Below are 24,349 nucleotides of genomic sequence, written 5' to 3' on the forward strand. Positions count from 1 at the left end.
GGCTTTTCGCGAGAAAACTATCTTCTCACACCCCAATAAAATTGCTTTCACCCTCTAACTTTCATCAGACGGAGCTTTTTCTCCGCATCTCAATAGAGAAATGACACGTAAATTATTCGTTTTCTCAAGAACTTGTTGGAATGATTCCCGTTTCTTTTTTTCTTCTCCTCCACCAACTCGAGCGAAAAGTTGCAAAGAAAAGTGTCGGAGAGAAATCTCCTATATATATAGAGATATTTTGATGTATAATTCAGCGAAGCAAATGGCAGTCTTGTTTGGAAGCGAGCTTTATTCCAGCACAAAACCAAATCGAAACTTTTACATATTGTTGCCCATTAATCTTTTTATGTCACATTAAAGAGACTCGCTGTGGGTGGAACTGAGAGTGTCCCATAAATATTTTTCACTTTTTCTGCCCTTCTCGGCGCATTTTAAAACACATCATATCCGCCGATGTCGATAAGTTTCTCCCCCTCCTTGTCCGCCCAAGGGGGAGATATTGTGTTTGCGAGAATTCAGAACAGAGCCTCGAAAATGCTTTTCTAAGATATATCGTTGCAACTTCACAGATCCCAAATTTCAATTCGTAAGAAATATGAATTGATTTTGCGACTTTACGCTTTTTATAGCTTATATTGGCGGCCGCCAGGCGGCGCTAGTGTAAAGTACGATTGAAATACAAACGAGAAAGCGTTGCGAGGCAAAGTTGAAAGTTTATTTAATACGAATTTCAGCTGTTTGAAAGTTATTCAGTTTTAAATGTTGCTTGCAAATGCTTTGGGACATTAATCAGTTGTCCGGAAACACATAACCTCAATCTGGTGCATTGAAATGTGAACAAATGACGAGATGAATGCAATAAATCTGTATTTTCTTGCTCTTCAGGCAATTTTTCTGGTTTCTTCCAAGAGTTTTTCTTGATTTTACTCGATAAGTTATAAGAATTAGACGCTATAAAGGTTTGAAACGTTTCATGAATGTTATGAATCGTAATCTTGCATCACAGTTTCACAAATTCATAACTTTGACAGCTTATTTAATATGAACTGAATATAAAGTTGCATAAACGCATAAATAACGTTTGAAATATCAATCTTTACGTCTCAACTGAAATTATTTCCTTTTATTTGTTGAATTAAGCATTTGATTTTAATGAATAAACGCGAAATTCTAGAAAATGTGGTAAAAATAGCGTCAAATTCAAACATAACCTTAATTTTTAAAGTAATAATAAGTTAGAAATATTCTTAATAAAGATCAATTGAAAGTTTATTATCTAGAAATGTGTCTTCAAGAACAATTTTCACAAATATCGCCTGGAAACTTTTGTCTGGAAATGTCAATAGTTGTTGTAAAGCTTCCAGCTCCACTATTTCCCCCTTGGCATCACCTCTGTTCGCAAGGATAAAAAGTATTGTGCCGATTCGGCAGTGAGCGGAGGATGAAATATGCGATTTTCTGATCAGGCTGAGGATATGGGATTCGCGAGACACGTCGACAGTTGCTTTGGCATCTATTTGGGAATGTCGCCCTGCGACTATTCACCCCCCGTTGCCGCCGTTCGGGGTATTAATGTCGGAAATTAGACGCCATATGTGATATTCCTGTCTTATCGTGTGTGACAAAGGGTGCGCCAGTCTGTAGAATCCCCGGAATTCCTCGCTCGGGTGTATTTAGTTAGGCATATGGCTCGAGGACCTCCGGCGAGGAGTTCTCCGGCGCGCACACCGAGAGGCTGAAGAATGTGATTTATACGGAATATCTCTGCAAGAAAAGCATCTCTCCTACACCAGGCGAAATATTAAATTTCTCACAAACACACACACACGCGCTCTCGAAGGAGCCGGAAACGCCCCGAAAGGAATGCGGCCGAGGGTTAAAGTTCTCAAGGTATCTCGCTGACTCTCAGCCGCCGAAACTTCCCCGGCGCACAACACACACAAAAGAGAGAAAAGAAGTTGCAAGGAAAAAGGGATGCTGCAGGATCTATAGCTTGCAGAATTCTTGGCTGTGGCGCGCATTGAAATATGTTCAAACTTTTGCCTTTCCAAAGTCGAATTGTTCGCCTGTAATTCTTCTTGTATTACACCCCAAAACTCACTCGCATAAGCAGCAAAATCTCACTTAAGTGCTCAACTTCTTGTTCTTCAAGACACACACAATATATAGTGTCCGAATAAGGGGGAAAGTTTTTCCTCTTTTCCCTCTCATTAATTGAAAATATCTTATACTTTTTATCCCAAGCTTTAGAATCTTGTGAAAAGTTTCATATTCTTCGAGCCTCGAGGACGCTTCAATCAGTGTCCTGAAGAGTGAAATCCGGTGAGTGGAGACGCCTGGTCGCTGAAAGCTTCCTGCTGCACAATTTTCTTTGCTCGCTCAGCCATGCACAAAGTTGACACACTGATCAATCAGGCTTATTGACGGTGTTTTGCATGCTCGAGCTTCCTCTTTTGATGAATCACATCACAAGATTCTGTGAAGACAATTTTTCCAGAAATTCCTGCAGTTTCTCCCTTGAATTTTCACAAATCAGAATATGCGCTATATTAGGTGGCTTTCTTTCTTTTTATCACCCCAGCGCTTTTGGCAAGATATATGCTCATCCATTCAACTTTTCTGGGCACATTTAAGGGAAAATTTTCATACAATATTCATCGCATATCGTTTGGGAGAGAAATGAATTATGGGGATTCCTCTATACATACCATAAAAATCGAACAGTCGCTTTCATCGCTCACAGAAGGCCCCAATCTGTGTGCCAGGAAAACACCCTTCCTCCTCAAGGGGTGGGAGATATTAAATAGAGGAGCAGTGGTTGGAAACTTCCAATGTATGTATGAAAAATATTTCATCATTGAACCCTTTCCGCGATTCAATGGTGGAATTTCTAAATAAGAATTCACTCTCTCTCTCTCCCCACAAATTCACCCCCGATTGCATCAATGGCGAACAGACTCGCGTTATGACGTGAGGAAATGTTCATATATATATATTCAATATATATCGGAGGCGCACAGCGAGTGAGAAAAATCGCTAGACAAATTTTATGCGGAAACATCCATTGGATTGTATAATAAATGCATTTGCATAAATATCGAGTACATTGAGTTATATAATTTGCATAAAACATTATTTGAAGGGTGGCGGAGGGATTGAAATTACAGTGTGTTCACCACACTTTGCAAAAAGCTCCCTCAAAGCTCCCTCTCCAAGGGGTTGCTAATGTGGTTTTTCACTGCCACAGAATCTTGCATCTCAACTGCATTGCGATGCAATTTATTCGGGAATTTCCAGATTGATTTGATTCGTCGTAAAAAATAAAAATAAATGAGAGAGAAAAGGACTACAGAAAACTCTCATCTTTTCTCACCACAAATTTCCACTAAATCCGTGCTGAAAATTTTTATTTCCAATCAAAACTCTCGCTAAATAATTTTTTAAACTCCTCAATTTATCAATTTTCCTTTAGAATCCTTCCTAACATTCTCTTTGACGCTTTAATGTCCTTCCTTGGGTTTTGAATCTTCTCCTAAAGACTCTTTTTAGAGCCCAAAATGCCATTTTTCACCTTGTTTCCCACAATTCTCGCTTGGAAAGCTACTGATATCGCATTTTCGCGTCCTTTTCCTTCCTTTTTCACACATTTGCACACTCTTTGACTTCCTGGCGTGATCCTGATCAAGAAAGAGAGGAATTTAAGTGCGAAAATAAAGCTGTTCAGTTTATCAGAACTTCTACAAGTCTTTCCAAGTAACCTAACTAGTCCGAAATATGTTGAATATTAACCAAGGAAACTCTTATTTTTCACAGAAAAAACATTCTAATCTCATCATAATCACTAGTTTGGGATAAACATTGATGAATTGACACTTAATTCAACTCTTTATTACAGCATTTTGGTAAATTCTACACCGAAATATCTTTCAATTCGTCTGTTGGCATAAAATTTTGAGGCTTTTGCACGGAATTCAAGTTGTTTATGACTTCATCTGTTTCTTTAAGACCATTCGCGAATATCGACAACTTTTCTCGAACCAAAAGACTCTGCATCCCCGACATTAGCAACCCCTTTTCTCTCTCTTTCGTTGGCTTTTGTGGATGGCAAATTGCGAAGCCCGTAGAAATGCTTTACAATTTAAATGCACACGCACACAGAGGCTGTCAATGGGACATGCGAAAGGGATATCAATCACATTGTGGAGGCAAATAGGCCGCAGATCATCCAATATGTCATCAAAAGCAACAAAAGCAAACACTTGATATAGTTTTGGGCGGCAGAATTGCTTTCACAGCGCTTCTCCGGAGAGCCTGAATTTCCCCCAAAACTTTATTGTATGTTTCCAAAAGGGGAGCAGGAAAAATATTATATACACTCAATATAAACTTTGTAATATTCCACACGTTAATTACATTTTATACTTGATGAAGCTCTGGCTCTTGTCATAAACTCACCATCGATTTCCCTCCTCACGATTAATGATAAATCAATTATTCAGAGTTCAATGAGTGGAATTATCTTCATGAAATATTCCATTTTCATTAAATACCACATATTCTCTCCCTTTCGATACACAACGAGCTTAGGGGTTGCGCAAAAGGGGGTCAAAGTGGAGTTTGCCGAGAGGGTCGTGCGGCTTCTGGGACGGACGGTTCACCGCAGACTTCTTGATATCTCATCCCATGTGCGTGTTATCTGAGATCTAGGCGAGATGGGCCAAAGTTGGGGCATTCCGAAGAATCCATGATGAATTTGCGACGCTGTTAAAACATCCAACCCACGTATTTTCGAATGGGGGAGGCTTTTCATTTTGGACACCCCCGCTATGTGTGTATATGCTTTCCACCTTGTGGAATTCGATTTCCACATAAACCACCTTCTGACGAGTTCATCAAGTGAATTCAGGCCACTCTCATCTCACTCCCTGAGTTGGACTTTATGAGGCACAGAGTGGCCGCAATTTATGCTGAATTGCAATTCCTTCTTCTGTACTTTGCGCTCATCCTCCAGGACAGGATTTCCTTGGGAAAACCAGATACCAAAAATCGATCTTGGCTAAACAAAAGGACACCAAAGCGACCACAGGGAAAAATAAGGGGCTTTCACTCTCTCTCTCTCTGCTTTCCTCCAGAATCACCCCTTGTCGTCGGCTGCAGAGCAAAGTGTTGTGGGGAGAAATATATCTGTGAATTGAACTTACTTTAAGCCTAAAATAAACGGCTGCAGCAAATTTGTCAGTAAGAAAGCAGTTTGGTCAGTAAAAAATGTCATAAAAGGAAGTATTTTTACGGTTTGGTCAGTAAATAAAATTTTTGTTATCAGTAAAAGAATTAGTTTGCTCACCAAAGTTAATAATTTATTGACCAATTAGTAAAAATACTGTTTAAATTTATTATTTAAATTTGACTAAATGAATTATTTACTGACCAAAATGATATTTTTTTACTGGCCAAACAAATTTTGCCAAAATAAAGTGATTTCCGATTGAATAAAGCTCCTGAATTTATGGTTATTCATTCTTTCCATTGCATTGTTAGCAAATAAATGTTAAGTAGCTAATTTTCCATGGAATTCACAATTATTTTAACACTTCTAATAAATTTCCTGAGGAGAAATAGAACAATAATTTCAATAGATCAAAGAAAACTGTTGAAAATGATTCTAAAAACTGTGTTTAATTTATATTTATTGATAAAAAAAAGTCTCAATTCTTCTTTCTCAAGTTCTTTCTAGACTCATCTTAGCACGAATGAGAGAATTCAGAGAGCAATTTGGTCAACTTAAAGCTCTTACAGCACATAATCGTGAATCCAACGATATGCAATGCTTGAAATATATTACAGAACTTGAGCTTTAAATTGAAATGCAATTCTTTAATCTCAATTCACAAATTCACTGTATCGCAAAATAAGAGCGAGTGTATTTCTTTGGAGAGAGATTTTACTGAAACGAGAGAAAATCTCAAGCACTGATGCGAACTTTATGGGCGTTTTATCCACAGTCAGTTCTTCAATGCTCTCTCACGAGTCCATATCAATGGGGAAACAGCTGAAAACCCCAACGAGACCCGAATTGTTCACCCCTCGCTCTTCAATAGCAGCTGGAGAGATAACCGACAAGTTTCACCTCTGACCACTTTAGCGTCTGTGCTGAGTCTAAAGGCTCACCCCCTTTTATCGGTCATTTATTCAGGCAAATGCCAGTTTTGGTTTTCTCTCCGTGCCAACCCCTTTCTCGTCCGCAACACAACCATCCCCCCCCCCCATCCGCTCTCACCCCCGCCGCCCCTGAGAGAGCTTTCTTTCGCCCACCAGCTCGGCGATGCACTCGCCGAGCGGGGCTTTGGGGAGTTCTTTTCGGTCTGTGTGCCACTATTAAAGTTTCAACTTGAGCGATTTAATTTGGCTGAAGGCGATAATTCCCCACGAAAATTTATTAATCAACAACAGAGACCGCATTTTCCCAGCGCCGATCAACTTTTTAATTCAATTTTCCACCCCATAGTGAAGTGGTTTCTGGCTCAAAACTGTTCGCACACTCATTAAAAATAAACAGTCACACGAAGCCATGCGGATGAATAAATAGCACACACACACAGTGTAGCAAATCCCTCTTCGTCCTGACCTCCTTATTAAATTACACGCCCGTGATTTAGGGAGATCCTTCTGCGTCTTCCGGATATTTCGGGGCTCCTCCTCGCCCCATCCCTCATCCCTCCAGCCGAGCGGCAAGGGCAAATACACTGTGAGGCCGATCGAGGAGGGAATTGCAAGTCAAACAAACTAGCACAAGATAGATTACATCCCGTGTGGTTTCCGCAAGATTTCCTTCCAGCAGATAAGCAAATTTCTGCGTTGGTAAGTGACACGTGGAGTGCAAAAATGCCGGAGCCTCGGGGGAGTCAATATCCCGAAGACAGTGGCAGCTGTCGTCGAGGGATGGCGCCCAATTCGATTAAATGCTCTTCAAGCGCCGAAAGCTCGAGAGGTCAATTGTGTGCGCGCATTGAAATATGGACGCAATTATTTATTGTCTTGTGCAATTTTACGATCAAGGGGCAAATCTCAAGGCGATTTTTGAGGCAACTTAATGTTCTCTAATCAATAATAATCAAATAATCAATATTTTGAATAATATAATCAAAAAATTATTATTTTCCCAAGTAAAATTGCATAATAATTCAATTTTGAATAAAAAATGGAAATAAATTATTATTTTCCCATGTCGGATTACAAAAGAAGCGAAAGACTCAAATTCTAAAATAAATTATTAAAAAATTAATATTTTCTTAAGAAAAATTGCAAAATAATCAAATTTTGAATAAAATATTCAAGGAAATATTAAAAAAAAATCATTATTTTCCAAATAAAATTGAAAAAAAAATCAAATTTCAAATAAAAAAAAGAAATAAATTATTATTTTCCCAAGTAAGATTACAAAAAAATCGAAAGAATCAAATTCTAAAATAAATTATAAAAAAAAATTTTTTCCCAAGTAAAATTGCAAAATAATCAAATTTTGAATAAAATATTCCAGGAAATTATTAATAAAATGATTTTTTTTTCCTAGTAAAATTGAAAAATAATTCAATTTTGAATACAACAATAAAAGAAATGATTATTTTCCCAAGTAAGATGAGTTTAAAAAATAAAAATAATCTAATTTTTATTAAAAAAAAATTAAAAAATAATTATTTTTCCAAGTAAATTTGCAAAATAATCAAATTTTGAATAAAATATTCCAGGAAATATTAAAAAAAAGATTATTTTTCCTAGTAAAATTGAAAAAAAAATCAAATTTTGTATAAAAAAGAAATAAATCATTATTTTCAATCAATAAATCAGAATATTCCGAATATTCACAATAATTTAATATATTTAAAATTTATTAAATATTCAAAAAATTACAAAATTTGAATTAAAATCACAAATAGTAAAAAAAAACAGAATTTTGCATTAAATAATCAAAAATTTGATAAAAATTACGAAATAATAAAAAAAGGATTGAATAATCACAAAGTTAATGATCTCAACTTGCGAGTCACTTCCCCCTTTTTGACGATATTCCGAGGGCTCTTTTTTCCCTCGCGCGCTTTCGCGCGTAAAAAGCTGAAGCCCGAGAGTCGATTTGTGGCTTCGAGGACGAGCCACAGCGCGTGTTATCTAATATTGCAGATCGGCAGGGAAGGTGAAGGGTTTGCCGTCCTGAGCGGAGCTCTGTTTATACCGAGATTTATATGTGGGTATCCATTATTTGAGGAATCAACCCATTTCATCCCCTAAAGCTGCTCAGTGTCTGAAATCTGAACGACGTTTCAATTTGTTTTGCTCTGGAGACTGCATCACTAAAACGGATTATTGGTGGCCCCGGATGTGAGGCTCTTGTGTGTCTGTGCGGCGATGGTTTATTTTTGCGTTTGGGGGGTGGTGGGTTTGGGGGGTTTGCGGGCACATGAGAGCAACCGCCCGGCTTTCGTGCGATAAAATATTGCGCTCTGTGACACCGATGTCAACGTCAACCGCCCTTCAACCCCCGCGTGCGCGCGCCCCGAAAAATCAGCCAGCCAAATCGGAAGTTTATACACAATACTTCCTCTCCACCTTCGGCCCTTTTTCTCATTTTCCGCGCCGCAGACGCCACCACGGCACAAATTCGATTCACTCATCGACAGATACGCGCGCGCCCCGCGTGCAAATTCCGGCCCCGCACTTTTCACCCTCGCACGAGCCCGAAATCGACGGTGTGTGCAATGGAAGTCATTTGGAAAATGACTTCACTCCCTCACTGCCGAGTGCACTCGGAGAAATCGCGGCATTAATGGCTGGCAGCGTGTGAATAGAGTGAGATAATTGATGACTTTCCACTGTTCACGCGGAGCAATATTGACTGTGCACTGAATACTCTAATTCACAAACACTCTGTAAAGAAAAATTCACACTAGAAGTAGTGACAATTAGCAAATAATCCACAGATTTGATCCACACAATCAACTGTATTAATTGTTTTGAAGAATTTTTATACTTCTGAAATTCATCTCTCAATAAATTCCTTCTTTCAAAGCAAAAACATTCAAACAGAAATTCAAAAATAATGCTTAACACTTCAATTACAGTTTAACACAGCTGATAAATTGGTGAAAAGTGTGAAAAATTAGGAAAAGAGCCAAAAAATTGACAGTCAGATTGCAAAAATTGTGAATTTTGACCATTAAAAATGATTTTCATCGTCATTCTGGGACGCCACGTGTCTTGTCTTGAGACCAAGCTGCAGTCTTAATCCTCAAAATCTCAAGTCTCAAAGGATTTGTGGTTTCACGTTCTACAAATCGTACTTTTGATAAGTAAAAACACTATAAAATCGTGAGTTTTCCGTGTAAAAACTGGATAATTATGCTTCTAATTTGAATTTTTACTTTTAAGATTCATATTTGATTTTAGAATGCAAATTTTTCATTGAGTGCGAATGCTGAAATTTGCCAAAAGGAACATAATTTCAATAAATTCATGCTAAAATACTTCACGTGTGCGTGATTTATCCCAGTGTATGTTTTTTTTTTAAACCTTCTCACATGTTCAACAACCCCAAACCATCGAAATTGCCTCGGATCGGTGAATTTGAGGGTGGCATGATTTCCACACCCCAGAAATCATGTTTTGTAATTGAATCTTCTCGATTTCGTCTGTGTGTAGATTCGCGCAAAAATGTCACATCTCTTGGCGCGGCGGAAGTTATTTTTCGCATCTCCCACGGGCCCGATGATTGTGACGAGTGAGGAATTTGGGTGCCATCAGAGCGCACAACCCCTGCGGATTTGGCGGGAAATGAAGAGACTTTCGCCATTCCCTCGCGCGCTGCACCGCAAATTCATGCCAGTCCACCTCGAGCATCCAATCACGCGGATTCCGCAGAAACTCCCTCGGCGATACGCATTTGCCAATGAGTCTCAGAAGACATCAAAGGAATCTTCGTCTCCTGTGCATGGCGCATTTGCACAAGACGCTGGCGGTCTGAAGAATGACGCAATTGACGGGTGGATTTGGGGCGCTAATTTGACTTCAATTGCTAAATCAACACAAGACGTTGCGCGACAAGTGAGAAGATTGAAAGGCAAAGGAGAGACAATTTTATTGACACAAACTCACTTATTTGTGCGCAATTAAATTCCCATTAATCTCACTTTGAGACACGCAAATCGATTGTGTCACACTCCAATGATATCTTGCCATCTCTCTGGGCTGCCAAGATGGGCGGAAGAGTTTACTCAGGAATGTTCATTACATCTCCTTCGGCAAACTACATCACTGAGAGCGCACACGAAAGGTTATTAAGTACTCAAATGTCTTGGCACGAGAGTCAATATTCCAGCTGTGCCGGGGATGAAATTAATTAGCACTTAGTGGGCAAAAAAAAATATGATTCCTCCAGTCAAGGTGATTAGATTAACGTCTTTTTTTCCTCTGCCAATATCCAACAATCATGCATGAGTGAGACGTTATCTGCCAGCTGGTGAATTTATTGTGAGGTCAGACAGTTTAAGATACACTAAAGTACATAAAACTAAATAATGGAGTGTATTTAACCCAACTCCCTTCGTCCTTAATGCTCTGCGCCGAGAGCCAAGAGGGCGAGGAGTGTATTTTTTGAAAAGCTCTGGAAGGGGGAGAAAAATGATCAGAGATGGGCAAATGGAGTGCTATTGACGGAGGACTGACTCGCCCCACAGTCAAGGCATTAAAATCATATAAGTAGATTATAAATAAAGACAGAGCGAGAGAGAGAGTCATTTAATGTCCCGAAGAGATAATGAGACTTTCCCAAGAGGGCTTCTTTTTGTCCACATCCTTTGTGTGTGTGTGCTTTTTCCCAAGGGACAGATAATACGGCTAAATAGTGTACAAATTCTGTGAAGAATCACAGACACTTCCAGAACATTTGCAGTGCTTAAAAAATTTTTCCAACTGTCTAAAGTAACATAACCTCAAATTTAGAAGTCTTTGTACCAAAAAAGACGCAATTTTTACTTTTATGTCTATGAAAATTCACAAAGAAACAGTATTTTAGATATTTTCAGCCCATATTTTATAGCATGATTAAATTTTCAATCGCTTTTTGGATACACTTTTAATCATAACCTGAAAATTGCCTTAAGAAATCAAAAAGAATCCTTGAAAGAAAGTTATTTGAAATCTTTAAACGCTCAATTATTCGAAAATTAGCAAAAATTGTCATTTCAGAGTAGAAAATCTATTAAAAAGCTCTTCAATTAGACAATTTTGTATAATTAATCAATATTTTAGAGGTTATGATCAGTTTTAGCATAATTAACACAATTTAATATTGAAAATTGCTGATATTTTCTCAAATTTCACTATTAAATGCAAGATTAAATGATTTTGGAAGTTATTTTGTGGCATTCAAAATTCAAAACAATCTAAAGAACATTATTTTTCACTTAGAAATAATTCTTATTGGCTTTAGATAATTTTCCGATAAAATGTGAGGTTATGAATTTGTTAAAAATCCATTCAAGAGGAAAATGAAGTGAAATTTATCATATTTTGCAGTTTATTTGATCAAAAACGCTCAATTTCACTTGAAATTATTCATGCACTTCCACTTCCAAATACTTCAGCTGAACTGTACATCACTTCTCACCAATAATGTCTCCCCCTTGGCGTGTGCTTTTGCCACAGACAGAGCTTTCCCGAAAGGGTGCGGACGAGGGAAATATATGGAAATTGACATTCGAAGGTTTTAGTTAATGAGAACGACTTCATTAAGAGCACACACAGACATTATGAAGGTAATGAGAAAATATTCATCCAAAACACACAGTCAAATCAAATTTTCATAGACAAACTTCTCTGGTGGTTATTGAATAAATAATCAATTACACCTCAATTTGTCATCTTCATCAATTTTACCGCGCCGATTTGCAATTAAATATTAAAATTGCTCATTCACCATTTATGTTTTGGATCATTTCCGCGGTGGATTTGCTTCCTGTGCATTTCCACAACAGTCCAATATTTCACCATTCAGCCTCAGAGGCTTCTGCATTAGTAATATGACATGAAAAGCCCGAACTTTTCCCCTCAATACATAGATATAGAGCATAATTTCAATGAACTTCCCTCTCTCTGAGATCAATTCTGCTTCATCATTTCCAGGCGTGCAAACAACTTTATGTGAACTTACGTAAGGTCACCAATTGACACACGATTCAATTTCTACGTGCCAAATAAGTAGTGCGAATGATTATGTGTAGATCTAGAAATTATGTGTGTGAGAAGAATTAATTGCAAGTCATTTGTTTTCAAGCGATAGCACTCAAGGCGTCTTTGAGATACACAACTTATCGCTAAGAAGCATCAAAAGATTGTCGTGCATTCCATCAATCCACTGATCAAGAGAAGTCTTCCTCACCAGCTAGATGAAAACCAGCCAAAAACAGCGTGTGCAGTTGAAGTGCCTTGATGAAAATGCTCAAGAAAAACATCTTTTCACGCTTATCATCTTTATTATTACGAATTGAGAGGCATAGCGTGATTTTTGGGTATGGAAACAGCTGCTTATCAGTGTTATAAATAAGTATTTACAGAATTATAAATTCATCACTTCGCCCAAGTGTTCAATCAGAAAAGTGTTGATCATCCGCGTGAGAAGATCTCGCGAATCCTTCCGCCGATTTTGACGTAGAAAAGTGCATCAGAATGCTGGACGACAGTGTGATATTAACTCGATCTTCGGGTGTTTCTGCCGAAGGCGTCAAGGATCAGTATGCTGACGGAAAGGCGGCCAAAGTGTGGGAGATCTTCATCGGTGACAAGCGCTCAAGGACGGACAATTACAGGAATTTCCTCGTGAATCTCCTGAAGAAGCACGGCTGCAAGAGAATCCTCGATGTTGCGTGCGGAACTGGGTAAATTATCAATGCGTGTTATCAGTGCATTTTGTCAGTCATTGAGCGACTTTCCTTGCAGTGTTGACTCCATTTTGCTGGTGGAAGAGGGCTTTGAGGTGGTTTCCGCCGACATTTCGGACAAGATGCTGAAATACGCGCTGCAAGAGCGCTGGGAGCGTCGCAAAGAGAAGGCCTTCGACAATTGGGGTAAGTTGAAGATCACGCGCGCTATCTAAAGGTCAAGAAAAGGGGGAGATAATGTGCCTTAGATCTGTACATCACTCCGTGACACTTCTGACAGTCTCTGTGCAGAATCTTTAACACTTCAGACACTTTTTCCATCGCTTTAAAGCCTCCTTCAAGTGTTTTTTACACTTATTTAAGATTCGTTTAACCTTAAATTTACTTTAAACCCTTCAAATGCTTAGATTTCAGATTACTAGAAAATATCTTAACGTCTAAGAATTTGCTTTTAGACCATTTTTGTCTTCATTTTCAAGTTTTATCTTTGGAAAACGCTTAGAAAAATTATGAGCAAATTGTGAGGTTATGAAAACCGTCTTTTAAACCTTTTTGGACTCATTTTAATCATTTCAACGCTGGAAATTACTAAATTTAGTGAATATTACAATGTTTCTACACGATAATGAAATTGAATTTTAAATTGAAAGAGACATTATTCTTGACTGAAATGACATTTTTGAGGTTATGATTGACTTTTAAGCTTTTTCTCAGAGAATATGAATTTATTTTGCACACAAATGCTCAACTCTGCCGAGAAAAAGAAAAATATTCCCAGTTTAAACACAAATTTCATGATTTTGAGTGTTATTTAATCGCCAGAATCTGTTTTTAAAGGTTTTAAATCAATGACATAACCTAAAAAATCAATAAAATACATTTTTCTAGGGCCAAAAAAAATAGAAAATGATTGAATTTGTTGAAATCGAAGCTTTTGCAATACAAATACACTTCTGTACACCATTTCTGGCAATTATCTGCCCCTTGGGTCAAGAAACCCGCGGGAAATGGCCTGAAATATCGCCACATGATCTGTGAGAAACTGGTTTGCAGTGATCGAGGAAGCCAACTGGCTGACGGTGCCTCAGGAGCTCGGCCACCTGATCGGCGACGGATTCGACGCTGTGATTTGCCTGGGAAACTCCTTCGCGCACATGACGGACTCTTATGGCGATCAGCGCGATCAGAAGCTCGCGATCGCGAATTTCGAGCGATGCGTGAAGCCTGGCGGTCTTCTGCTGATCGATCATCGCAACTACGACAACATTCTCAAGACTGGAAGCACGCCGTCCAAGTGCATCTACTACAATGTAAGTGCAATCTGTCCATCCAGCGACAATCTCACTCTGATAGCGACTAATTGCAGAATGATCACATGTCTGACATCAAGACCTCCGTTCTCTATGTGGGCGGAAAAGCCACGCAGGTCATTCTGGACTACTCAATCAGCAACGGCAACGGCGAAACGAGGTATTTATGCGATCGCCACAGCTGATTTTCACACATTCTTCTCAAAAGCACCTTTTATATGCACAGTGAATTCCGATTGTCTTACTATCCGCACAAGCTGGAGGTCTTCAAGCGCATTCTGGAGGAAGTGTTCGGGAAGAAGGCAAAGTACGACATTTACGGTGACTTCAAGCCTCTGACTGAGACTGCGACTCCCGGATTTTACATCCACGTTGTCCAGAAGGCCAAATAATTGCCGCTTAATGAGCTTCACGTGAATTAATCGCACTTTATTAGATAACTATGGCATAGAGTTGGGCGATTTTCTTACATTTCAACCTTCACGTCATTTTTTTTTATATGCAAAAATAGAGATTTTTATAAAGAGGAAAATATTGTTGTGTGTTTTTCACCATTAAATCGTTCATATCTCAGGAAGTTTTCATCCGATTGTCTAGAGTGGTACAGATTTGGAAAGGTCATTTTCTAAGCTAAAACTCATTAGAACATATCAAAGTCGCCAAGTGGTCGCAAGACAGTCAAAATTGACACTTTTTGCTGTCAAAGCTGAAAATATTTACTGTTTCATACATAAATAAATTCCTATAAAATAGCGAATGAATGCGAAAAATACGAGTTAAACCTCAACTTATAGAGCATTTCTTAGGAAACATTTCCACAATATATAATTTTTTTCTACGAAGCCTCTGAGTATAAACAATTGAGCTTAGGTATTAATTTAGCAGTTAATAATACATCATTTCCACCACATAATGCCTTGCAGATGTGATAAAAATCAGCGGATTTTCACAAGTAAAGCAGTTTTGGAAAGCTCAAGGAATTTCCTCAAACTCTTCAGAACATTGCAATTATATTGAGCCAAGATTTTACTAATTTTTGAGCGGTTTTCTGCAAGACGTCACAAATAATAACGTGTTGAGTGTCTCAAGCACAACTCTGCGCACGAGTCATAAATTGAGTGTGTTTCTGGCGAAAAATGGTGCTCATTTATATGATCTTGAAGCGCGCGCAATTGGTGATCGCGAAAAACTGGTTCTGCACTGCAAATTGAGCATCTGATATGCAGGCCAGACACACACTTTTGATGTTGCAATGTTGCGAGCAGAAAAACACCCAGGCAATGTGCGAGGATGACACACAAGATTGTCACCATAATTGCATTTTTTGCACAATTAGCCTGCAATTGAGAGACACTTTCGCACCTCTTTGGCTGGGAGAAACTCTGGCGGGCTAATCGCCGGGTAAATGTCACGGTAAGTGAATTAATGGACTCACAGGTGACAACATCGTCATCAGGGTATCTCCGGGGGGAAGAGCGGATGCCCTCTCTCTCTCTCTCACTCTCTCGGCCGGAGATTATCCGCCCCCAAACCTCATGAAGTATTAATCTCCGAGATGACGGAGTGTTCGCAACTCGAGAGGGAGAAATTACATTGCGAAACTCTGTGGCAAGGGGCAGATATTGTGGTCGGAAGTGGTGTACAGCTTTGTGGAAGTGTTCGGGAATCGGAAGTGGTAAAATATCTTGAATATTTGCATAGCAAAAGCTTCAATTTCTATATGATTTTACTTAGATTGAGCAAGTTTGATTGGTTTGATTGCTTTTCTAGGTTATGTGATTGATTTAAAACAGATTCTTTCGATTTAATAACACTTAGCAAGACACTCAGTCTTCAAATTTGTGGTTAAGTTGAGATTATTTCTCTTTTTCTCCACAGAATTTATCATTTTTGATCGACAAAACTTGATATTGTTTGAGAAGAAGCTTAAAAGTCAATTATAACCTCAAAAAATCCAATTTCAGTCTAGAAGAATGTTTCTTTGTTGATAAATTCAACCTCATTATCTAGAAGAAACATTCATAGATTCACTATATTTACTCAATTTGAGGTTTATAAAGATCTAAATCAGTCCAAAAAGGGGTTTTTAAGTCCACTTCATAACCTCACAATTTGGTTAGAATATTTCAAAGCATTTTCTGAAGGCAAAACTCTAAAAGAGCGATGAAAAATGCCTCCTTGAGGCGTTCAGGAGTGCCTAAAGTGTTGAAAATTCCGCATCAGAGGAATTGTGGGTGTGTCTGAGAGTGGTGTACAGATTTCAGGCATATTATCTCCCCCTTGCTCTGGTGGCAAAACTGATTCCACTCGTGATAACGTGGGATTCATAATGAATAGTGAGAGTGCGAAATGCAATGGAACAGCATCTCTCCAGTTGATAGCAATATCCGTGACTCTTCCACTAGATTATGCACAGGGAAATTCAATTGTTTCCCTGCTCTTTATAAATATGAGCAGAATTTTCACCACCTTCTCAATGCATTCGCGGGAGTTTTCATAGTCGCCAGTGTGTCTTAAATTGTGCGTTATGCTTTCTTCCGTGCTGGCAATTTGCGTTGCTGCGCTTCTTCTGCACCACTTCTGGACCAACAGAGATCTCTACAGACTCTCGTGGATCATGCCAGGCCCCATTCCGATTCCCTTCCTGGGCAACGCCTACAATCTCATCGGGCGCAGCCACGAAGGGCTTCTTGAGATGCTGAACAAGCTGGTGAAAGATTATCCGGCGCCACTGATGCGATATTGGATGGGAACCAAGATGTACGTCTTCATCAAGAAGCCCGAGGACTTGCAGGTCATCCTCACCACGCCAGAGTGTCTCAATCGCGATGATCTCTATGAATACACCAAAACTCTGGCCGGAAATGGACTTCTTGTGCTTCCAGGTGAGTTAATTGGCCATCAACACAAGTCTTCGACACTTCTGAACGCCTTTAAGGACATTTTCCATCATTTTTCCGACTCAAATCACAATTTCTGTCGTGATTTTCTCTTCTGACCGAATTGTGAGGTTATGAATCCGACTTTAAAACCCTTCTTAGACTCATTCTAATCCTGCCAAACCTAGAAATTAGTGAATAATATAATTAATAATGCCACTTTAAAGTACAAAACGCGGAAATAGCCAAGAAAATATGTTTTTTTCTATACCGAAATGATATTTTTGAGGTTATGTTTGACTTTAAAGTTGTTTATTAGTCAATTTTAAGTTTATTTTTTGACTAAAATACTCAATTCTGCCAAGGAAATGAAAGTATTCCCAGCTTAAATACAAAATTGATTATATTGAGGGTTGTTTAATCACTAAAATCTGTTTTAAATCAATTACATAACCTAGAAAAAGTAATAAAATTGATTTTTCTGAGCAAAATGATGTTGGAAAATGTCTCAATTTGATTGAACAGAAGCTTTTACAGTGCTTCAAATTCCTAACACTTCCACAAAATCCGTACATCACTTCCTACCATAATATCTTCCCCTTGTTAGTCAATAATTTGCATGGAAAATTTGCATTTCGCGTGTGTTTTTGCTCAGTTGACGCTTGGAAAGACCATCGAAAGTATCTCAACCCAACATTCAGCCTCAAGATCCTTCAGAGCTACATTCCGATCTTCAATAAGGAAACCCAAACGCTCGTCAATCGACTGAGGAAATTCGATGGAAAGCCAGAATTTGATATCTATCAATTCATGGACGCTTGTACTTTGGACATTGTTTGTCGTGAGTGTGAAAAAAGCAGTTTATTTCGGTTAATTTCACAGTGAAAGCTCTGTAAAATCCTCAGAAACCACGATGGGAAGCCAAATGCACATCCAGAAGGATCAGAACATTGACTATTTAGAGGCCGCCAACAAGTGAGTTTGCATACAAAGTGATTTAATAGTATAATATCTGCAATTTTGTCTGACATTGAATTGGATTTTTTTGCAGTTTACTCTCAATCATCACGACACGCATTTTCAATCCACTTCTGCACGTGAATTCACTGTTCAGGCTGACAAAATGGTACAAAATTGAGCAGAAGAGTGAGAAAATTGTCTTTGGATTTGTCGATAAGGTATATATATTTTCTGTTTCATCAACTTGAACTTGACTAACTGACTTTGCAGGCGAAGCTGGTCTATTTAAGATGTTCTCATGCTCGCCATATTTCACCTCACAACATTGCGCTCAACATTATTTCCTCAAGATCCGGTTCTGTGCAATCGGGCAAAAACAGTCAATTAGCATTGGCAATATCGCTCTCTAACATCTCCCCAGACAAGTTTCACATGCAATTGTCTTCTGTGGTGTTTAATTAACTTTTATGTGAGTTTTTTTGCAAACATTTTAATCACACATCAATTATCATTTTGCAACACAAACACAAACACACAGATTCTGCAAAACAAGAAGAGAGATTATCACGTGACGCCAAAGGAAGATGACGAGCAGATTTCCTTCAAGAGTCCTCAGCTGTACATTGATCAACTCCTTAAGCTCTCCGTTGAAGGAGGAATTTTTACCGATGACGATGTCAAGAGCGAATCAAACACAATCATCTCAACAGTGAGTAATAATTGTCGCTTTAGAGAGCTTCTCACTTAATTACCGGAGAAATTCACAGGGTTTTGAGAGCACGGCGCTCATCACGTCTTATTGCGTCCTCATGCTGGCGATGCACCCCGAAATCCAGGAGAAAGTGCACAAGGAAGTCAGCGAAGTCGTGGCTGATCCCGCGAACGTGCAGTACGAGGAGTTGGGCGACCTCAAGTTCACCGAGAGGGTAATTAAGGAGACCATGAGACTCTTCCCCACAGTGCCGGTGATTGGCAGAGTGGCGAGTGCTCCTTTTCAGCTGAGTAAGTCTCCTCGAAGCTCTCTCCGTGGCCTCAAGACTCAAGACTCTCCCTTTCTTCCCCCCCTTCAGGAGAATTCACGATTCCCGCCAACACTCACTTCCTCATCTGCCTCGTGACGCTGCACAGAGACAAGGCGATTTGGGGCCCCGAAGCGGATAAATTCAACCCCGACAACTTCCTCCCCGAGCACTTCCAGACAATCCACCCCTACGCCTATGCGCCCTTCAGCGCCGGGCCGCGGAATTGCATCGGCATCAAGTACGCCTACATGCTGATGAAGGTCCTTCTGGCGCAGCTCGTGAGCAGCTACAAGTTCCGGACGCATCTGCGACTCTCTGACCTCAAGCACCGCATCGACATCACGCTGAAACTCAACAACAAGCACATGGTGTCCGCCACGGCCAGGAACAAGTGACAGAGCGGCGCAAGCCGAGGCATTTCCACCCTCTGCAGCCCAAGAAAATGCTCAATGTATATTCTGAAGACAAGGAGGAAATAAATGCAGTCGCACGATTTGTTTGTTCTTTCAAATTTCAAATATGAATTGGAAAAAGCATTAGAAATCTCTTGAGAAATCTATAGAAATCCGGTTAAGAACATCCCAATGACAAAACATAAGCAATTTTGACTCAATCAAGAAGATCAAAATGAAGATTATTAGCTCGAAAATTGACTTTCACACAATTTTTATCCACTAAATGCTCAAATTTGCATTTAAATTGAAAAATTTCACAATAAGGACAAGTGTTTAAAACCTAGAAAAGCGATATAAAATTGTTATCTTATACGAAACGACGATATTTACATAATAATTTATATTTAATCGTGATTTGAACCGGAAAAAGTATAGAGAAATCTCTCAGAATCCGGTTCAGAACTTTCCAATGACAAAGATAAGCAATATCAATTTATAATGACTTGATAATTGGCTCAAAATGAAGAGAATTTATCTCGAAAATTGACTTTCACACTGTTTTTCAACACTAAAATTACAGTATATTCCCAAATTTGCTAGTAAATACGAATGTTTGCAGTGTTATTGGCTAGAAAAGCGATATAAAATGGTGAATTCAGAGCTTTTGTTGCACATTCTTAAGATTTCTGACTAAAAATGTCTTGAAGAAGCATGGAAATTTCCACTCTTTGCCCATCTTGAGTCGCGATCGCGCAAAACGCGAAGTGCTGGGCAAGGTTTAATCGCAATGCAAATGCTCCAATGTCTGTTCTTCGGCGCGATGTTGAGGCGTGTCCGCGTCTTGATTCCCGATTCAACTTTTGCGTTTTGGTCGACCAATGGACGATCGTGAGATCAGCAGCATTTCGTTGTGGCTGGAGTGATTATAAAAAGGCGCGACATCAAGTGGAGAATCTCCAGTTCCGTGTTGAGGTGTTTTTCGAGAGCTTTTCCTTGACTAGGCGCGATGTGGGCAATTCTCGTGCTGCTCTTCCTCGCCACGCTGGTGTGGCATTTGTGGTCGAAGCGTGAGCTGTACAGACTCACGCTGCAGATGCCAGGACCCTTCATGATCCCGCTGATTGGGAACTACCAGACAGCTTTGGGCATCTCCAATGAGGGACTGCTGAAGCTGGTGCAGTTCCTCACCACCAGCTTCCCGACGCCCGTGCGATGGTGGGTCGGCACGACGATGTACGTGATCGCGAAGAAGCCCGACGATCTTCAGGTCATCCTCAACTCGCCCAATTGCCTCAGTCGGGCGGACGTTTACGAGTTCCTGCGCTCCTTCGGCGGTGACGGATTGGTTTCCCTCGAGGAGCCGCAGTGGAAAGTGCACAGGAAACTCCTCAATCCCACCTTCAGCCTCAAGATCCTGCAAACTTACATGCCAATCTTCAACAAGGAGGTGAAAGTCCTCGTCTCGCGCCTCCAGGAGCTGTGCAACAAGCCAAATCCCACGGACATCTACAACTACATGGACGCCTTGACTCTGGACGTGGTTTGTCGTGAGTATTTTTCGAGGAATCGCCGCATAGCCAATTAACCGCACGAACATTCCGCCAAGGGGGAGATAATATGACCAGAAGTGGTGTACAGATCAGAAGAAGTTTAAGGAAGTAGAAGTGCTTCAATTTATACAATATTTGGGTCACAAGCTTTGATTTTCTGTTGATTACTTCACTTTTAGAAATTAATTTCTATCCAAATCCTAATTTTGACATATTTTTCTAGGTTATGTGACTGATTTAAGACTAAACAATAACTTAAAATTGAAATTATTGTGCTTAAATTGAAGACATTTTCATTTTATGAGTAGAATTGCGTATTTTTACACCATAAAAATCGATGATTTTAAGCAAAAACAATTCAAAAGTGAAACATAATCTCAATTTTTCTTAATAAACTGTTCCGATTTTGAGTAAGAAACGAAAAAGGAAATGCTTTAAAGGATTGTGGTTAAGAAAAATGCACTAAAGTGTAATTTTAGCTGAAGAAAACCACAAAATATTGTATGAAAACGTGAATTTTGAAGTTTTCAGTCAGATTTGAGTCAGATTTCAGTTAAATTTCAGTTATTAGTTGATATTACTCTTAGAAAATGGTGTACAGATTGAATACTTACTATCTTCCTCTTGCATTCCCGCCATAAATTCTCAGAGACGACAATGGGAACGGAGATGCACATTCAGAAGAACCAGAACATTGAGTATCTTGAGGCGGGAAACAAGTAAGACGCGTAGTTTACACATGTTTCAATTTGCATCTCTAGAAAATTATGACTTGCGCATTTTGCAGTTTATTGTCCATCATCACAACTCGCATGTTCAATCCTGTTCTGCAGTGGGATTGGTTCTTTCGCCTCACGTCTCTGCACAAGGTTGAGAAGAAGAGCTCTGACATCACCTTCGGATTCGTCGATAAGGTGATCTTATCGCAGAAGAAACACATGTTTGTCGCGTGAGAGTGTTTAATGAGTGACTTTTGCAGATTCTGCAGAGGAAGAAGATCAACTACAAAGCGCCCGAAGTGAATCTTGACGATGATCAACCGCTGAAATCACCCCAAATCTACATTGATCAACTCATGAGGCTGCGAATGGAGGAGCGGAAGTTTAACGATCGCGATGTTGTCAGCGAAGCGAACACAATTGTCGCCACGGTGAGAATTAACGCTAGAAAATCAAGTTTTTCCTCACTTTCTTAACACAATTTGCGGTGTCTTTTAGGGCTTCGAGAGCACAGCTTTGGTCAGTTCTTACTGCATTCTCATGCTGGCCATGTTTCCTGAGCATCAGGAGCGAATCTACGAGGAGATCAAGTCCATCATGCCCAATAGAGAGGACAATGTTCAGTATGACGACTTCAGCAAGTATGAATTCTTGGAAAGGTAATTGTAAATCACTCAATTAAGCACAATCAGTGCATAAATGCAATCGATACAATCAATTAGACGATTTAAAAGCGTCACATTGAGTGCATTCTGAGCATAAATCAGGTGCACAATGCATCGGTGGCTATTAAAAATCAATAACTCTTGCAGATTCATCAAGGAGACAATGCGCCTGTTCCCCTCAGTGCCGCTAATCGCCCGAACCGCCACAGCTCCGTTCCAAATGGGTTAATCGAGACACTCAAAAGCCGCTCAGCCACGTTTTCTCATATTGATTTTCCTCTTGTCGACAGGAAAGTACGTCATTCCGAAGGGGACAAATATCGTGTGCGCCATCAGCATGATGCAGCGCGACAAGGAGGTTTGGGGCCCGAACGCCGCCCACTTCGATCCTGACCACTTCCTGCCCGAGAACCTCGAGAAAATGCACCCCTACGCCTATCTGCCCTTCAGCGGCGGCCCGAGGAACTGCATCGGCATCAAGTACGCCTACATGTTCCTCAGGACCATCGTCATCCACCTGGTGAGCAACTTCCGCTTCCGCACGGACCTCAAGATGAGCGACTTCCGCCACCGCATGGACATCACCTTCAAGCTCATCAACAAGCACATGGTGTACGTGGAGAAGCGCGCTGAGCAATAAATCCCGACTAAAGGTGGCGATGAAAGTCTCATCATTGGCGAAAAAGTGTGCTAAGAAAGTGATTTATGCACAAAACCCGCTCAGCTGCATTCAAATGGCCGAATTAGCAAGTCTTCTGCGAGTCAAGTTCATGATCTTAGACGACAAGGAGGAGATATTGTGCAAAACACTCTGTAAAACACTTTTTCACAATAAATTAGAGCACTTTTTGTATCGCTTCGGAATGTTTTACATAAAGAAATCAATTCTTATGATTGTTTTCATGATTTCGTGACATTTTAAGATGAAATTTAGTGAATAAATAGATTAGTTTTAATTCCTAAACAACCTATAAATAACTTACAATTGCAGTTTTGAAGCGATTCCCACTCAAATAGGGAATGTTAAAAATGTGTTACATTAGTTTTAAACAGTTTTTATTAATCTGAGTAACACATAATATGACTTACAATGCTGATTGTTTTGAAAACTTCACAATTTCTGTTAAAAAAGTTACCAAAAGTCGTAAAAATTTCATCACTTGTGATAAAACGTTAAATTTGTAATTTTAAAACTTTCTCCAAATCGTGTTTTAACCGTGTTAACAACAAAATAACAGATTGGAAGCTGTGGAATAAGCTGCGATCTCAATCAATATTAAAACACGCTTTAGCGATAATAGCAAAAGGTGTTCTTCCTTGGAAGATTAAGCTTTTACATGTTTTAAATTCAACATTCGTCAGTTTAAGTGGGAATCGCACAATTTTTCAGGGTAAAATCGCGTCTAAAATATCATTTTAATTTATTTTAAACTCAAAATAACCTCAAAATATTGTCTCTAAAGAGTTTTCCGGGGGTTTTTCTGTCTTAAAGCCCAATTTTTAACTGTTTTCCTAATATTTTTGGCAAAATATAATTAATTTCTGTATGAAACAAGTTGAAAAATCATCTCTTTGCTTCATAATCTCACAATGGATTGACGTACAGATTTAAGTGCATTATCTTCCCCTTGGACTGGAGATTGTCTGCAATTCAACACTGTGTCTGGCGTGGATTTTCACCGCCTGTCCAGTGAAGTCCAGCCGAAATGCAGGCACAGGAGATTAAATCAATTACCGCCAACATGAGTGATGATGTCAAGTGTGATGATTTGGGCCACTCTCTGTGCGGCAATCTCGATGGAATCATGAGGGACACAATGGCAGACACTTCCTTTCCACCCCACAAATTCACGTGTGTGTGTTTGTGTCACACTTTAATGCTTTTCCACCCAATTCGCCTGCAATTGTTTGCACACTCACACA

General features: G+C 39.4%; 2 protein-coding genes across 2 annotated transcripts; both read left to right on the forward strand.

Annotated features, from left to right (window-relative positions):
* The first annotated feature begins 12,623 nt into the window (after positions 1 to 12,623).
* Positions 12,624 to 14,768, forward strand: LOC132263935 (glycine N-methyltransferase). Its single transcript, XM_059763960.1, has 5 exons — positions 12,624 to 12,923; positions 12,985 to 13,112; positions 13,980 to 14,236; positions 14,293 to 14,396; positions 14,463 to 14,768. The coding sequence occupies exons 1-5, from the start codon at positions 12,715 to 12,717 to the stop codon at positions 14,626 to 14,628; spliced, it is 864 nt and encodes a 287-aa protein (XP_059619943.1). The 5' UTR covers positions 12,624 to 12,714; the 3' UTR covers positions 14,629 to 14,768.
* Positions 14,769 to 16,698: 1,930 nt separating this feature from the next.
* On the forward strand, positions 16,699 to 23,284 carry LOC132265248 (uncharacterized). Its single transcript, XM_059765826.1, has 14 exons — positions 16,699 to 17,121; positions 17,771 to 17,956; positions 18,021 to 18,090; positions 18,167 to 18,293; positions 18,614 to 18,784; positions 18,843 to 19,077; positions 19,146 to 19,490; positions 20,491 to 21,039; positions 21,692 to 21,761; positions 21,830 to 21,956; positions 22,022 to 22,192; positions 22,260 to 22,420; positions 22,574 to 22,650; positions 22,717 to 23,284. Exons 1-14 carry the CDS (start codon positions 16,764 to 16,766, stop codon positions 23,064 to 23,066), a joined length of 2,997 nt encoding a protein of 998 aa, XP_059621809.1. The 5' UTR covers positions 16,699 to 16,763; the 3' UTR covers positions 23,067 to 23,284.
* Positions 23,285 to 24,349: the final 1,065 nt, after the last annotated feature.

This window comes from Phlebotomus argentipes, unplaced genomic scaffold (assembly GCF_947086385.1).
Source record: "Phlebotomus argentipes unplaced genomic scaffold, Phlebotomus argentipes genome assembly contig_2, whole genome shotgun sequence".
Lineage (NCBI taxonomy): Eukaryota > Metazoa > Arthropoda > Insecta > Diptera > Psychodidae > Phlebotomus > Phlebotomus argentipes.